Here is an 18,595-nt window from a genome sequence, read left to right on the forward strand (position 1 = left end):
TTGTCAAACCCAGTATCTTTTTATCGGTTCTCGAACCCACTATTTTTGATCAGAACTCAATCATTTGGTCAGAACTCCAACCTACTATCATAACTCGAATCCCCTATCTTTTAATCGGCACTCAAATGAACACTATTATTTGAACACTAAATATCGTAGAACAAAAAAGGGGAAACTATCGTAGTACATTCCTATTTAACTGAGAAGAGGAGGAGAGGGAAGGGCTCCACTAAAGGCATATTCGAGCTTTGCGATTGCGTATTGAAGAAATAGAACATTTAGGAAACAGTGCAGTCTGAATACGCCATCTGGGGAGAAGACCAGTTCCATGTCTTTTTCTTGCCCCCCTTCTCTTCTCAGTGGTATCGATTTTTTCCCCTTCCTTAGTATTTTTTGTGTTTAATTGTAAAAATTATTTTTTAAAATTTCCACGAAGCTTTCTTTTAGAACTATGTTTATAGTTTTTAATTCCATATAGTTTCCCAGTTAAGAAGTTTTTCATTTCGATCGCAAAACGCCGATAGTAACTTTAACTTTCATTGCGTTATTTTATTCTTCTTACTGATTACTGGCTGTACTTCATGTAATTACACGAGTGTCGGAATTGATTCTACAAGTTTATTTAATTAATTTGTTGGTGATATACGCATTCGGTAAAAATTTTACTTTGTTGAAGCTTAGTGTTATACAGGGTAATATATTAAATCAATCCTTGTGGTTCTTATCATATAACTTAAAATTCAATTGTACGTACACGTGTATACTTACTACTTTAAGCCTTTTCCTTATTTCTTAGTATTGAAACATATTTTGTTGCAGATGCCTTCTACTAGCGTGAAAGACGTAAATCAGCATGACTTTGTGAAAGCCCTTTCTGCTCATTTTAAAAAGTTAGTATTTTTTTTGAAATATTTTCATTGATGTTGGTAAAGACAGTCTTGCGCATTAAAGTGTGTATTCATATTAAAATGAAACTTCTTTTTTGCTTTGCTTCCATATTTTCAAATATTCCGCTTTCTCTTCTCTTTGAAATATGCAATGTATTGAATTAATAATGTGTTTTGTATATAACTATTGAATCCTTCAGTTAGAAGGCCTGTTAGCTATTGTTTCATAATATAGGAATAGAACAAAAATCCTACATCTTTCTCTAAAATTTATAATTTTCGAACAGTTAACAACCTGGTCACATATTCGCTGGAAAATTTTTCTGAATTTGTTAGTATCTGCAAACACCTTGTTTCTTTGTCAAGATTATAAGGTTTGTTTTGTTTTTACAATTGCATGTAATAGTTTTATTCTTTTCATTGTGCAAAATAGATATTAAAATTTAGTTATTCTTATGGGGAGATTTCCGTATCATGATTTTTGGCAGAATAATCTCCAAGTCTTGGAAACTTCTGGGCAGTGGCCCCTGAGAAACCAAAAAAAATCAGAGAAAAGGAACAACTCAAAAGATATAACTTGATCCACCATCAAGCAATCATTTACCTGTTTTTTTTTAAATTTGCAAGTTTAAAATCTATTTGGCGGTTGTGTTGCTGTAAAATATAAGAGTAACTATAACAAACAAATTGAAAGCAAGTTTTTGTATTATTAAAAAAGTTTATTATTATTTTTAATATTGCATTATTTATACTTATGGAAAAACATAATTTATCAGTATTAAGACTATATAAAATACAATGTGTTTACTTTTGTTTAATGAATCGTGGAGCTTTGAAAGTTATAAATCTTTTCTTATTATTATTTTCCTTTAATTAATTAAATCTAATTGTATGAAAAGTATCAAATGTTCATTAACATATGTACAATGGTTACACACAGGGTTGGCAAGTTTTTGCACATGACGGTTTTACTGTCATGTCAAAAACCCATGGTTTTGGTTAAACTATTTTTATTTTAGTTAAACTGCGTATAATTTAAAGTTAATTCATTTTTGGGCAATAAAATAAAAAAAAAGTTGTTAAAAGATATTTAAGGATAGATTCTTGCATTTTCCCTACATGATTATATCAAAACATACTACTTGAAGTAAAATATTAGGATACTAAACAAAATTTTCAACATTTCCAAGCATAATTTTGTTCAGCATATTACATTACTGAAGAATGTCAAGATTGATTACTTTCATTCATAAAATCTTGCTTTGAGAAACACATGTGCACATAAAAAGAAACTTTTCTTATCAATTTTGCTTTCAATATTTTACACAGAAATGAGACACGAAAAAGCCTGGGAAATCCTTTTAGAGTTTCTTTACAACATTGCAATAGCCTTTTGAATTTCAGACTCATTCATATTGAACTCAGAAATCGACTGGGTAATGAAAAATGCGCAAAATTAGTCACTTGCTATCCTATGCTTCGGTACAGTGACCCAGACTACTGAACATGTAATTCTGTTTGTAATTAAGTTTAGTTTCATGTGCTTTTTCAACTGAATTAAAGTTTATAACTTGACAAATAGCAGTAATTCATGACTTAGAGTTTGTTAGTAGTTACAAGTTTTGAAAGTTTTGTTTAGCTTATTTCTAATATTTAAGGAATGCCAAATTTTGAAATCTTCTTTTTAGTTCTTGAATTTATTAATAGTTCCAAGCTTTTTTGTTTGTTTGTTTATTTCTAACAATTAAGAAGTGCAAAATTTTGCATCCTTTGCAAATCAAGCTATAATGATGTATCACTATTTTCAATAAGTATATTATAATATTTTTGTATGAATGTATATCCTTCTATAAGAATACATGTATATAGTTGCAAAATCAATAGCAATCATTATTCATTGATAAAGGCAATTACCGTATATTCTGGCGCATAATGCGCCCCGGCATATAATGCTCACCCGTAATTTCTAATACTTTTTTTAAATATTAAGATATACTCTTCCCAAATGCAATTTTCCAAAAGGTGTTTTTTTTCATGTCCACGAAAAAGGCTGGATGGACAAAAATGGTGTTAAATTGTGGGTTTGACGGTTTTTACTCCTGTCATGTCATAAACCAGTTTTTGACGGCAAAAATAAAACCCTGGTTATTTAATATAGAATTTTTAACTTTTTCCAATGTTCAAGGTTTTGGACAGTTTTAGTCAGTGTAGGACAGTTTAAGACAGTAAAACCCATGTGTCTTGTCCAAAACCAGTTTAGGGCGTCCCGAACCCTGTTGAGAAAATAAACATTTAGAGGTACATTTTGAATAAAAAGCTATTTATTAAAAAAATTCGTTTTAAAACTTAAGACACTAAAAAGTTCATTAATATAATATTAATAAAAGATATGAATATTCTCTCGAATGTCTTGTGAATTTTAGTTACATAATTAAACAACGTAAGAAAAATCTTACTAAAATGAGAAAGTAAAATTAAAGTTAAATAATTATGAACAACAATAAGTTAGAAATGGATTTCTCATTAAAAACAGGTGGTTAAGATTCATTCCTAAAATAAAAAGGCATGGTTTTTAAGGGGTGGTGGCCTATTTTTATAAAATGGGCAAGGAAGGTGCATTTAGGCAGAACCACCCTTCTAAATATACTTTGAAGGAACACTAATAGGATTAAGGGCTGTTGATATTCAATCATTTAAAAGCTCATAATTTTTTATATCCTTAATTTGTTGATATTCGTGTTAGGTTGCAGAATTTAACATTAAAAAATTTATAAAACTAACAATTAATAAACAATTTAACTAAAATTAATAAACAATTAATAAAAATGTGGAACATTTTTTATGAATAACAAAGTGGATTGAATGCCATTAAAACTATCAATTTTTTTTCCTTGCCAAATTCAAATAAAATCAACTCTCAAATTATAAGAGTGAATAACATTTTTTCCCACGCTCAAACCCATTTTATTTTCCATTTTATGATTAAAGGAATCTGTTAGAATTAAAAAAAAGAAGTATTTATAGGTATTTGTGTGGCTTTATGAATTCATAAAGAGTGTGGGGAGAGTAGGTATCGATAATGTTGACCTTCATCTATGAAAAGGTATCCTTCCATATAATCTAGTTAACATGTCTTATATATACTAGCAGAGTTGGCAGGTTTTTGACATGTGACAGTTTTTGACAGTTTAAACCATGGTTTAAACTGTCACGTCAAAAACCTCACTGTCAAAAATGTGAAAAACCTATATTCATATGTGAAATTTAATTAATACATAAAATTTATATATTTTTTTAAAGGATAGTGTTTCTAAATATGTTCTAGAAAAAATAAATTTAAAATTTTGAAGAAACACTTATATTTTGAATAGTAACCAAAATCTTGTACTTTTGAAAACTCACATCTTTTGTAATATTATGTATTCATTTTCATGTGTTATTGAAAATCTGCAGTGATATTATTAAGAAATTTATTTATAACCAAATTTAGCGTATAGTATAGATTATACTAAAAATTAGACATTTTTAAAGATAAACATTAGCAGTTTTGTACATTAGACATCTTCTTTTAAAGAAAAATCATTTTAATATTCTTTTAAATCTTCTTAATAATCTTTTTAACATAAGACAATACAAATTTAAGTGCTTTCTGTTAAATACACAGAGTAGTTAGTAGTTAGATTTACAGTATATTCAGCCTATTCATTTACTATGCTGAAAATTTAGTTTATCCAAATACTTGTGAATTTCATTTTCCTGAATACGATATAGTTTTGTTGAATATCTAAATATTCAGCTGTTGAATAATTACTTCTTGCTTTCAAGATATGCATTATTTGTATTTTTAATACAAGTGGAGAAAAAAAAATTAAGAGAAAAAATTGTTTTAAAATGATAAGTGTAATAATTATAAATAAATATAATAAACAATATGAATTATATTTATCATTATTCATAAATATAACTACTTTTAAATTCAAATTAACATACTGGATAATAAAGATATTCGGTATAACATTAAAATTTTTTTTTTATACACTTGTATCTTATATCAAGTTTGTATTTATACAATAACTTGTAAGTTTCTTATAAATATTAGTTATATGTTCCTTATATATCAAAAATGCATAGTAATAAACTTTTAATTTTCTTAAGTATCAAAAAGAAAAAGAAAAAATTTTTTTAATATAAATATTAAAACAATTTTTGTGCAAAATTTTTCTGCACATGCATTTGAATATAAATTTCTTAATAGATTTTAAATCTGTTATTTTACCTAAATTTTAATTAAATAATATTTTAAAACCTGCTGATTACCTATAGTAAAATTAAATTTCAATATAATGCATGGCAACTGTTGGTAGTTTTGAAGTTAATATATTTTCTTGGCAAACTTCAGTTTTTGACATTTTTGACGGTTTAAACCAGTATTATACCCTTGTCATGTCAAAAACCACTTTTTGACGTCAAAAACCCAACCCTGTATACTAGTGATTTGGGATTGTATTTTTGTAGTGGTAGAGACAAGAGATTAGTAAGTCACAAAATAAATCATGCAGTAACTGTATTCATTTGGTCATCTTACTATGTATGATTAGTTTACTACTTATTATTTGAACCACCAAAAGCTTAAAACAACATACAAATTTCCATTATTTTTATTTTACATAATTTGCATTTAATGACAAATGTTGACATTGTCATTTAATTAAAATGACCCATTTTTAAATAATTATAATTTTGTTAAAGACAAGCTATGCTTAAGTGTTCCTCCACTGGCTCATTTTTTTTTCCTTCAAACTTTTAATATCAGTACTCATATATGCTTAAAGATAAGTGGAAAGTTTTTCTACCAAAGGTGGGGTTTCTACCAAAAAATAATAGATGGGGGCTGTGAATAATTGAATTGCCGCGTAACTTATTAGCAAGAAAATGGGTCATCAAGTATTGGTTATATAGATATAAGTGTTATCAGATCGTATTATTATCTTTTCAGCAATGAAATTTGTCCAGAAAACTGACAATTTAGGTAAATTTTCTATATGGAATATTTTAAGCAAAGCATGTATGGGTAGGCAGTGCTCCAATTTATGCAAAATGTATCAGTTTTTAACTTTGTATTTCGGGTCACTCGACTGTCGTACTGAATCGCAGCTGTTGAGAGAAAAAATTTTTTTTTCTGCATTTAAACCTTTTAAAAATGTGTTTTTAATGTAAGAATGTTGTTTTTAGGTCAGGTAAGCTAAAAGTGCCAGAGTGGGTTGATGTTGTTAAAACTGGAATGCATAAAGAGCTTGCACCCTATGACGAGGATTGGTTTTATACCAGATGTGGTGAGTATTCGTCTCTCTCCTCTCAATTCAGATTAAGTATGTAGTAATATGCTAGGAAGAAAGAATAGTACTTCAAATCAAATAGTATTTGTATTATGAAATGTTTTTATTCATTAAATATTTGGGTTAAGCAAGAGATGTATTTTATCCTGAAATGAGAGGTTAATATTTTAATTTAACATTTCCTAAATATTGAAATCAAGCTGTTGAGTTGCTCGGTACACTTTACAGGGGTCTGTCTAGGTTTTTCTGAAAGGTACCTATTTTGTGAAAATTTAGACATAATTTGTGAAAAATTAAAAATTATATTAAAAAATCAATACAAAAACATGGTAAAATATAGATTTATTGTTTCTTAAGTGATACCAAAATAAAATTTTAAGAAAAAGCATTTTGTGAAACTACCGTTTTTCCTAAAGTTGAATTTGTGAAACTACTGTTTTACCTAAAGTTGAATTTGTGAAGCTGCTTTATTTATTTTGCAATAAAATTTGACTTTATTGTACGTAAGTAGAGCAGATGATAGTTTGTTTGCCATTTTTAAAGGTATGAAACATGTATACTGAACCAAGAAATGTTCATTTTTTAGCCCTCTTAGGAAATCTGCAATTTGCCTATCAACTTAATGAACTGCATTGAAATCATTGCAAATAAACTTTTGTTAAAACCAGTTTTTGACCACGAAAAATGCATTTTGAACCTGTTACAAACATGTATAATCATGATGCAAATTAGTTTACAAATCCTGTGAGATATAAAACAAGTAAATAAATACGCAGTGCCAAGAAATTGAAGCGGAAATAACACATATCAAGTTAAAGACACAAAATATAAAAGCAAAAAATACAACATAAACTTATCTTGCAAAAATAATTTAGGAATAATTTCATGACTAGCTTGCCAGTTGCTGCAGGTGGTGTAGAGAACTCTCTTACTATGGCAACACTTTGCAAGTTTGTTAATCAATAATTTGTCGTGATTTTCAAATTGATAAAAAACTTTTCAGTAGGAAACTCTTAACTGAAAACTACATTAAACATTTATCTGAAATTAAACGTTTAATAAATATTTTTGACCAGTAAATATGAAAAGTATTCTAATACAAAGAGGAGGAAAATATGTAATACATTTCTATATAACTGAGATGGAAGGTTGGAGACATGGAACAGGTGTTTTTCCCAAATGGCAAGTTTTGAGACTGTAAATAGAAGATAGTGGAATATATTTTATGGTATGCAGGGGTCTGTTTAGAAGAAATTTGGGTCCGTTAACGGACCTTTCACAAAATATCTTTTCATAAAAACGGACCCTTCACAAAATGATTTTTCTTTTAATCGGACCCTTCACAAATTTGTTTATCTTCATTATTACTTTGTTAATCGAATAAACCCTTTCCAGGGCATAAAACAAGAAAGATGGATGTAAACGAATTAAGTTTTGTCTTTGGCAGACGATTCTTCCATTATTCGTCCAAAATTAATATTCTGCGTTCAGCAGTATAGGCTAAATACCAAATATTTGTATGTTGCATCGCTAATTTAGTAGTTGCAATTGCTGTTTATTTTTTAAAATTTAATTTTTTTAATTATAATTTTACAGTGTTGAGCGTAATCTTGTATATCTTTACAATTTAAAAACTCCTTGAAAAAGTTTTTTTTTGCAATAACGGACCCTATTTGCACAAATTTATAAAAGCAGACCCTGTTTGAAAGAATGTGAGTAATTTTTTCACAATTTCACGAAAAACGGACCTTGCACAAAATGTCTGGACAGACCCCTGGTATGTTTTTACTGAAGTACAAAACCACATTTGATTTGTCAGTTACATTGGGTTGACCTAAAACTAGATATGTGCAAGATAATTATATTATACTAGATAGTTCAAGATTTATATCTACAGAGATGATTGTGCTGCGGAAAAAAAAAATCTGTGTTCCCGGGTTTTTAACTAATTACATTCTGGAAGTTTTCCGGAAACCCGAGGTCATGAAGTTTCAAGAAATTATCCTTCTCATTTATGTATAAAATTTCTTGTATATTTTATTTAGAAATATTAGAACTAGAATTTATACTGACATTAATTTTTTGAAATGAGTCATTAATGATTTCACTCAAGAAATTTTCAAGATTTTGAGTTAAGCTCACAATCATCCCTGTATCTATTGAAGGTTCAAATTTTAATTAACATTTTAATTTTCACAATTTTTCTCAAGATTATTTATATTATACAGTTAACACAATGATTTGATATAGAGTTTAATTATAAATTAACCTATCTTTTGGTCAAAATAACATTTTTGTATTTATAAATTGTCAGTGTTCTGGTCTTCTGACTTAATAATTTATTTTATCTTAATTTCTAATGTATACGTCATTGATATTCATTTTTGTTCTTTTGATTTTTAAAAACTTATTTTTACACGAAAAACTTATTTTTTCACAAAAAATTTATTTTTACTTTTTATTCATTTTGATCTACATATAAAGTGAAAAAAAAATTTTTTTTTCCTTATCTAATTTTATAAAAATAAATGACAAGAGATTAGTAAAACAAATCCTTTTTACCATGTATCACTGCTGTATATTTTTTAATGTTCCAATTATTGTGAGAAATAAAGAAAATTATTAAAATTATTTTTTTTATAAAAATTCCAAAATTCTACTTATTTGAGCTTTCTGGTCATTGTATTTTCATTTATATAAATATAGCTCTATTAAAGTTATGCTATACAATGATATAATACAATTAAATAATTTGTAAGTATGATTTTATTTTTAGTTAATGGTTATTGACTCATAGTGAAAATCTAATAGATATCAGATTTTTAAGTTTTTATTATATGAGAAGATTCACCTTAACTGAGTAATAAGTTTTACAATAACAATTTAGATGATAGCTTACATCATATCAGTTGTCCACTACATGGCATTTTACTTACATACTTTGTTACTTGCTGATATACATATGCGTTACCTTACGATAATGGAAGAGATACATTTGGGTTTCTCAAAATACGTTAGAGATGTTTAGTTCATGCAATTTTTAATACTTTGCAATAAGATTTAAAGCTTTCACAGGTTTGAGAGACAGAAAACAAGTATTTTTGAACATCCTATGCCAGAAAATTAAGTAATAAGCTTGTGCTTTGGTTGTTATTTTTAATAGTTGTATAAAATTTTGTGCACCTAGAAAAGATATGGACTATAAAAGAAAAAAAAAATTTACCTCACATTTTTTGCTGTAACTTTATAAATATTCAATCGGAATCACAATACTTTTGTTTTATAAAACAAAATTTGTGGAAAACCTCTGTTTGTTTTGAGCTTTCTTTTAAGAAAGTACAATAACTACTTAGAAAATTGCTTAAAGCTATGCAAAATATTATTCACTACATAATTGAGAAAAACTTTTTTTCTGCACGTGCTCTATATGAAAGGACTACATTATACTTTTATCTTGTACAGTTTCTAATGAATTTTTTTTAAAAATTTTATTTAATTTTCTAATATTAAATTTCTCTGTTTGATTCCATTGAATATTTGTAAAGTTCTGGCAAAATAAAAACAGAAGGCAAAAAAAAAAAGTTTCTATAAAAACATCCATATCTTCATAAATATTTACTTTAGATTTTTTTGAAATTTTGTGCAGTTATTTCAATGAACAACTAAAGTAATTGATACAAGCTTATTTATTGCTTGATTTTTCTTGCTTAGAGTATTCAAAAATACTTGTAATTTATTGAAACCTCTAAGATTTAAATCTTATTGCTAAGAAAGAAAAATTGCACTAAAGTTATAAATGAATCCTTTAAATATTACTTGACAGTGTTTTCATCATAGAAAAAAAAATGGGTGAGAATTTCTCACCCTTTCTCAAAAACAGGGTGAGATTTCAGAAGTTAAGTAAGATTTCTAAAAACTGAAAAAATACAAATAGACTTGAAAAAAAAATTTCTTTCATTATAATACATTTTTAACGTCTTCTATTTTTTAAAGCATTGAATATTCTTGCTGCATCATCATAGAAGATTTTGCCTTTACTAGGTATTTGTCCATCTTACATTAGATGGACAAGAGTTTTCCTAGCTCCTAATTCCTAAGAGTTTTTCCTAGCTCCTAAAATTGCACTTGATAAATTGATCATAAGAAAATTATACTCTTTAATTTTAGATCAGGACTAGTTCTTCCAATTGACATATTTCTCGAGACATTTTCGCCTTGATAAAAATAGATATTATTGGCCCATCTGTCTATGAACATTCATGAGTTATTTACTAGGCTTTAATGTCATTTCATCTCATGATGCAGTCATAAATTAATAATATTTGATCAGAAAGAGCTTCAAAGCTAGTTTGCGATATTTCATGCTTGGATGATATTACATAGCTGCCAACCGTCCAGAATTTTTCGGATTTGTTCCTACTTTTTAAATCAAATTTGAAAAACTGATATTTTTATTAAAGATCCGAATTTTCGTAAAATTGCATTATTTTGCTTTTAAACCAATCCCTTGTTCTGGTCGCCGCAATCGTGCTTCCTGTGATTATTGTGCAGAAGTAATTTTTAGTAGCTTTTTATTGGAAAATACTATTCCAATAGCTGTTGCTGATCATTTCACTAAGTTAAATTTTAAACAACTTTTTTTTTAAAAAATGTATAGTAAATGTATTGCATCAGAAATATTTGTTTATGATTTAGTTTAATATTTACCTGTGTTTTATAATTTGGGGGATAACAATTTTACATTAAAAGTTAAACTATTATACCGGTATTCCTAATTATAAAATTATAATTTTTAGTGTTTATTATATTTTTACTAATTTACATAAGGTATTTAAATATATGTCTATTAATGTTATTATTTAATTAACAGGGGTCGCATTCCCCCTAAAATTCATAAAATTCCTAAAAGTATGTGCAAGCCCTAAAATTCCTAAAAATCTGATAAAATTTTGTTGGTGTTCCTAAAAAATTAGAGTTATAGGCTAAATATAAATAAAAAAGCAATAATCTAAAATATAAGAATTTAACTACGTTAGTTAAAACTGTTTTAATTTTGCCACATGGGAATTCTGATCCTGAGAGAGGTTTTTCGATAAATAAAGCAATGCTCAATGTGAGTCACCATGAGTATACTATTATGTCGCTTAGACTAATCAAAGATACCATTCGAAATTATGGAGGAGTATTGAAGATCACCACAACACTATTGAGGGCAGTAAAAGAATCTCACAAATCATATCAAGAATATTTTAGAAAAATGATTATGATTAATTTGTTTTTCTCTAACTTCTAATATAAATTGCTGATTTGAAATCTAATAATATCACACTATAGTTTTTCTTAATAAAGTAAGGTAATAATAAAGTTTTGATTAAGAAAGTAAAAATTAAATAAAAATCCAAGTTGGTGTTAATTTATTTTTTCTCTTGATTTATTCTCACTTTTGCCTGTTCCTGAATTATGCACTTAATTTCTGATAGGTAATATGTAAAGTTGAAATTTCATTTTTACACTTTAGAGATTTCATTCTTGACTTAATAAATTTCAGAGTTTTATTTTATGGCTTGCAACTATTTATAATATGTGTGGATGAATTGTAATAATCTTCTGTTATGTAATAAACTACCGTGTGATCTGTTTTTTTCCTAGCAAAATCATATATTACCCCTAAAATTTACCTAAAATTTTTTGAAAAAAGTTCCTAAAATTACCCTAAAATTTTAAAACTTTGCTGCTACCCCTGAATTAAATTTTAGTCTTACTCTCTTAATTGGTGCCTATAATTTTGTCTCGTGTAGTGTTCCTAATTTTTTGATTCCTAATGTTGGCAGCTATGATATTGGCCCATCTGTCTATGAACATTCATGGGTTATTTACTAGTCTTTAATGTCATTTCATCTCGTGATGCAATCATAAATTTGTTTATATTTGATCTGAAAAAACTTGAAAGCTAATTGTGATTATTAATGCTTGGATGATATTACATGTTTTCTATAGCATCTGTAGCAAGGCACCTGTACATAAGATCCCCTGCAGGTGTTGGGGCTTTGACCAAAATCTATGGTGGAAGGTATAGAAGGGGTACACGCCCATCCAGATATTGCAGGGGTTCATCAAGTGTTGCACGCAAAGCATTACAAGCTCTGGAGAATCTGAAACTTGTTGAGCAAGATCCCAGCGGGTAAGTCTGCTTTCTATATTATGGAGTTTGTTTTCCTTCTCTAAATCGGTTGGTTAAAACTAAATGGATTGTTTTTCTTTTAAAAAAAATTTGTAAAAAGCCCTGGTAATATTAAAAGTTGTTGATATTACAGTGATAAGATTGAATGCTTAAAGCATAGCTGCCAACTCTACTGGTTTTTCCAGTGGACTATTGGATTTTTCCAGTTTCTACTGGTTTCATATTTTAGAAATTTTCCTAAAATTGTGGAAGTTTCCTTAAATAATCCCTGTGGAAATAGAAAATTTTGTGCAGATTATTGCTTGCTTGAATATTTTTAATTTAAATAAGTGTTACTAATACATAAGGAAGCGAGCCTCATTAATAAATATTAAAGTTTTTCTGTTTTAAAATATAAAGTTTATTTTGATTCAAAACTTTCTTTTTAAATTAATTAATAATTTTTTTTAACTATCTTTGAATTAAATACCATTAACAATTCAAAATTATGAGTAAACATAATACATAACATTTCAAGTTCATTTCATGTCCATCATAACCTCAAAATATTGCAGTTTTTCTATTTTGATGACTATAAAAATCCCTAAACTTCTCTATGTGTAAAATATTTGAGACAATTATAGTGAAATTTAATTTCCCAAAATCTACTGGTTTTTTTCCTATCTATGTCGAAGTGATAGAGAGTTCAGCAATTTTGTTTTCAGCTCACAAAACCTGATGATTTTTATTCCACTTTATACATTAGCTGATGGAAGTTTTTCTTTAAATAAATGTATAATATGACACTTTTTTATGTGGTGAAGATGTGAGTGCAATGAAAGTTTTTATCATTTTAAGTAAGAAATTAATATTGCTTATGTTTGAAAAATTAATATTACAGGGTCATAAAAACAGTGTTTTTATTTTGGAAATGAAGGTTCCTTAAAAGTAGGGTGACCTGGGGTAATTCACTGCTTTCTGTATTTTCCATTTCAAAGATGGGTTTCAAAATGTGTACATTTCTGCAAAGATCCCCCTCCTTCTCTTAATCATAAATAATTTGAGTCACTTTCTTTTTCTTTGATATAAAAGTAGTGTAAGCTTTTGTTTAATTGTTTCACATCTACTGTTAACATTATAATTGATTATAGGAAACAATATCAAATGTTGCCCCCTACAGATGGGGTAATTATTGATCACTGGGGTAATTCCTGATCATTGTCATTTCTTCTTATAAATAGTATATAAAATAGCTTATAAATACCTAATTGTCTTTTCTTAAATAACAGTTCATATTTATTAAGTGGAGCAACTATAAAATATATTTTAACTGTCATAACAAAATTTGTTTTTAACTGTATACAAGACTGTATTCTGATTTGCACCATTTCTGATTTGTCTTACCTTGCTTCTATCTTAATTTTATGTGTGTACATCGTTAGAATAATTTTTAAGCTTTTAAAATAGCCTAGCATAATTGTTAGAATAATTTTTAAGTTTATAAATTAGCCTAGTATAAATATGGTGAGAAATTATAAGCTTAAAAAGGATACTAAGCTTCTAGAAAACAAAATTAGTGAATTTCTTTTAATGATTGAAAATGAAAATTTCAGTGTGAGAGCTGCTGCCAGAGCTGTTGACATACCTTACTTAACTTTACACTTTCCCTTAATGAAGTTAAAAAATCCAGCAAAAGTAACCCATGTGGGAACTCGCTTATATTTCAGAAGAACATGAGAATGAGTTGGCTGATTGTCTAAAATGTATGGCATGATGCAAAGATTTTTGAAAATTTAAAGTGTTAATTGTTCTTCTTGCTTTTAAATAAATCATTTTATTAGCTGCTTAAACATATCTTTTTGGTTTATTTGTTTGATCTTGGTGTCTTATTTGTTAATTACCATTATATAATTATTTTTAAACAGCCCCTTTACAATAAAAACTGGTGATCAGTAATTACCCCATAAGTGATCAGGAATTACCCCAGAAATGATCAAGACCAGGGGTAATTCCTGATCACTAAAAACTTAAAATCTTTTAAATTCTAATTAGATTTTCAAACAAAAGAAGGTGGCATTGGACTCATCCCATATAGCCTCAAACTTCCAGTAAATATTAAAATTCTATTTTGAATAGTTTTTTCACAAAATAGATGTTTGCGTTTTTTGATCACCCTACTTCATTTTGATTCTCATTTTTTGGAAGTCCTTAATTTCCAACCTCTTTATTTCCATTGGTTTTATTGTTGATGAATCGCTGAAAAGTAAAGAGGCATTGAGGTGTCTGATTTGCGTTATTTTGTAATCTTACCTTTTTTTTAATGACAGATTTCATGATTTTTTTATTATGATTATTACAAAATGCGATGAAGGAAACAATTTGCGTAACCCCCCCCCCCCTCCTCACCCCTGCTCCACAAAATGTAAGAGTATTACTATAAAAAATAATATTAGAATTAAAAAAAAATTAAAACAATTAGTTTTTTTTAACATTGCATTTTAATTAATTATTTATAAAACTATATTAGTAATTATTAATATTTAATTATTAATTAATTAGTAACATATTTGTTACTATTACACTGTGTGTAGCGTTTTTAAAAAGGACTTACAGGTGTTATTTTATTCAGGATTTGTAAAAAGTGCTTAATTTTCTGTCTTTTAAGTAGATTTTTTTCTTTGCTGTGTCGATTGTCGTTCTAAATTACAAAAAATTCATGATTTTTCACAATTATCTCTGCACTATTTATCAGAAACTAGTTATTTTATCATGATTATGTAAATTGTTTGAAAATGTTTTTGAATTTTATTGATTTTATGTTTATAAATTAAGAACTTTAAACGATAGAAATTTTTTTTTTTTGGAAAGTGATTAAAAATATTTTTGAGTGGTTAAAATGTACTAAAAAGGTGCTTATTTTTTGCTGAAAATCTGGCTACGCGCCCTGTATTAAAAGTATCTTGCAGGAAGATATTAGAGCTAGAGAGGTTTGTCGCAGATAGCTCGAAAAAATTCTGCCAGAGTGAAACCAAGCGATTCAAAGAATATTAGTAGCTCCTCCTGCACCTGTTCAGTGTGCTCGCTTGGTATTTTAAGTTCTTATAAGTTGTTAAGAATATTCAACTTGTTGAGAATACTGCTCTAGATTATTAAGACTGAGAGATTAGAAAGACTGAGAGAAACTAAGTTTCCCTAAGTTTAAATTCCAAATGTAGTATTCTAAGAAAATATTTCTACTTTTACAAACATCGTTTGCACATTCTTATTAATATTAAATCATATTTTTTTTTGTAAATAAAATAATTGATCAATTTATTTTTATTCATAAAATGTATCAATAGAATATTATGTAAATAAAAATAAATTTCTGATACTTTTTTAAATAAAATATTATTATAAATTGAAGAATTGTTTAAGTTTACTTAATGCGTCACACATTAAAAGTGATACATTACTAAGTTGTGTTATTTAAAATATGTCAATTGAAATTAGAAATTATTGAAAATGAATTTGTTTACTCTGAAATGAATATTCTGTGTTGAGCAGTATAGGCTAAATGCCAAATATTTGTATGTTGCATCTCTAATTTAGTAGCAGCAATTGCTGAGCAGAATCTTGTATCTATTTACAATTTAAAAACTTCTTGAAAAGGTTTTCAGCAATATTTGCAATAACAGGACACTATTTGCATAAATTCAAAAAAAAAGGACCCTGGTTAAAAGAATATGACTTACCACTTATTTTATATTCACAAATTAGACATAGTTTTTTTCCGCAATTTCACAAAAACAGGACCTTTTTACAAATTGTCTGGACAGACCCCTAATTAAAGAAATAAAAAAAAATTTTTTTTTTGCGTTCTTTTTTCTTCAAAAAAATTGGTAAGGTAAATGGTTAATCAAATATCCGTATTTACATGTAAAGCTCCATTTCAAAGAGTTCCCATGAATAAGAAAGTATCAGTGCTGGATTACCTAGTAGGCCATAGCCTGGTGCCCCCAATAATTAGAGACCCCCTTAAATTTTTGAAAATAAATTTTTAAAAAATTAAGAAAACAATGATTAAAAAAAATAAATTTTAATTATATATTATTAAAGTACGATAATTTCTTTACATAATGTTAGTATTGTTATTGTTTATGTATTATAAGATTTAGCAATGTTTTTTAAATTCAAATTTGTCATTTTGGTTTGCGCGCGAAAAGATTGAAGACAGTACTATAGCAAACTGAGACTTGTTTAAACAAGAAGCAAAGAATTAAATGTTGACATTATTGAGAAGACGTTTTAAATGAAAAAGAAGTTATTTAGTGCCTCAACTGAAATGTCTCATAATTTTTTTTAGTGTCCATAATTCTATTAGATCAAGAGCAGAAAACAAGATTTTTGATTACCAATTTTATAGTAGCTTTGATATTGTAAAGTGTTAATAAGTTTCAAATTTTTTCAAAGTGTTATGATTATTTTTTAGTTCTAATTTAACAAAGTAAAATTTAATTGAATCATTTTTATTTTAAATATGCTTTCTTAAATGAAAATAAATATAAATACTTGTACTGATACGGCACTGGATGGTGTCTATGTTCAGAACAAATTCTGTGTCAGCACTCCAACATTCTATTTTACTGGTCAAGTTGGGGATTTCTAGAATAGTGTATATTGAATTGACTGTGTTAATGCAAATATCTTTTTGTGTTGTTGCAGGGGAAGAAAGCTGTCAAACCAAGGAAGAAGAGATTTAGACAGAATTGCAAGTCAAATAAGAAAGTCTTAATGTATTCTATTGGCAAATAAATAAATCTCATCCTGTATTTCTATTCTTTTGTAATTTTTGTATTGAAATTTGAATGTACCCTCCTGCTCAAGTTTCTGTTGGGTTGTGTCAGTGATAGGTAATTTTTTTTATTTATGAAGACATTTCTTGTAAGTCGAATTAATCCTTAATCTGCGCACCTGGAAAGTCATGAATCCCTCCCCCATTTCATGGTGTTCCAAATATCTGAATTTCTAACGAAATCTCCCCTTAGTCGTATTTTATTGAACTATAAAATGTTTATCATGTTCTTTAAAAATTATGGTGTTCTTTTAAAAAAGAAAGAAAAACCATTTCTAGAGCGAATTATCTTTTAAACTGATTTCAAAATATTGATTATTTTTATTTTATCAATTTAAAATTGTAGCCGAAGCAAGCCAGTCATTGGCAAATTTTTTTTTCCTTTCCGAAATGAGAACCGATCAGTAGTATTTCTTCCTTTCTGATCAACAAGAAAAGCATCTTTCGAGTATAATTATGCAGAAAAAAAAATTTTTTTTGTATTTTTTTCCAACTGTTTTATTGCTTTATTTCTTTCTTCAATTTCGTTTTTAAATCTTTAAATATGAAGATGCAGAGTATAACAGTGTCATTTCAATGAATGTTATTATAATGCTTTTTTAAATGTATTCTGTTTTTCACATGAAAAATTCTTGGAATGAGTGATGAATTTGAAAGTCTTAAAATGTAGCCTAGTACTCGGGTTCATTAAATAAAAAATGTCTATAATAAGATAACATTTCTGGATAGAAACCTAGATCTTATCAGTCTTATTTACCTGGTGAGTCAGTTTTTTTATTATCATTAGTAATAATTGATCCTATGTAAGTAACTGTTTCAAATCTATTTAGGGACCTGTATTTTGTTTTCGCTACAGTTATGCCACCTCAAGAGAAAGAGAAACTCCTCCATCTGTGGCACGAGCCATTATATATTCTAGTTCTAATGACAACAGAAAAATCGATAGAATTTCTACGAAATAAATTCGTCAAAAAGTGATATAGCTCCGATTTGAAATTCACAAGTTATAGTAATAGGGTGCATAGCGTTTTTAAAAAGTGCTTAAAGGTGCTTATTTTTGTTTTTTTACAAGCCCTAAAGGTGCTTAATTTTCGCTTAAAGGTGAGATTTTTCCTTTACCATGTTGATTTTCGCTACGAATTACAATCAATCTACTACGTATTGTCAGTCCGTAACGTATGGAAACGCCATTTGTTTTACCCGATTCAAAATTTCATGATTTTTGACAATTGTCAAAAACAATGCCTAAAGTTTTTTCTCTATCGACATGACTTTATGCAAGATAAAGCTGTCAATTGTCAAACACATTCCAACCTTGCCTAATTATGATATTTTTTAAAGTGCTTAAAAATATTCTTTGAGTGCTTAAAGGGTGCTT

General features: G+C 27.6%; 1 protein-coding gene across 3 annotated transcripts; it reads left to right on the plus strand.

The window, feature by feature from the left end:
- Positions 1–566: 566 nt before the first annotated feature.
- LOC107455202 (small ribosomal subunit protein eS19) lies at positions 567–17,200 on the plus strand. Of its 3 annotated transcripts, none has more exons than XM_043053453.3 (5): positions 567–746; positions 820–890; positions 6,120–6,220; positions 12,221–12,404; positions 17,088–17,200. In XM_043053453.3, exons 2-5 carry the CDS (start codon positions 820–822, stop codon positions 17,155–17,157), a joined length of 426 nt encoding a protein of 141 aa, XP_042909387.1. In that variant the 5' UTR covers positions 567–746; the 3' UTR covers positions 17,158–17,200. The 3 variants fall into 3 exon arrangements, with proteins under 3 accessions (XP_042909387.1, XP_015928186.2, XP_042909388.1); XM_016072700.4 differs by having other exon boundaries at positions 567–692; XM_043053454.3 differs by having other exon boundaries at positions 567–653.
- Positions 17,201–18,595: the final 1,395 nt, after the last annotated feature.

Source organism: Parasteatoda tepidariorum, chromosome 7 (genome assembly GCF_982258835.1).
Source record: "Parasteatoda tepidariorum strain Cologne lab strain chromosome 7, Ptep-v5.0, whole genome shotgun sequence".
NCBI classification, from domain to species: Eukaryota; Metazoa; Arthropoda; class Arachnida; order Araneae; family Theridiidae; genus Parasteatoda; species Parasteatoda tepidariorum.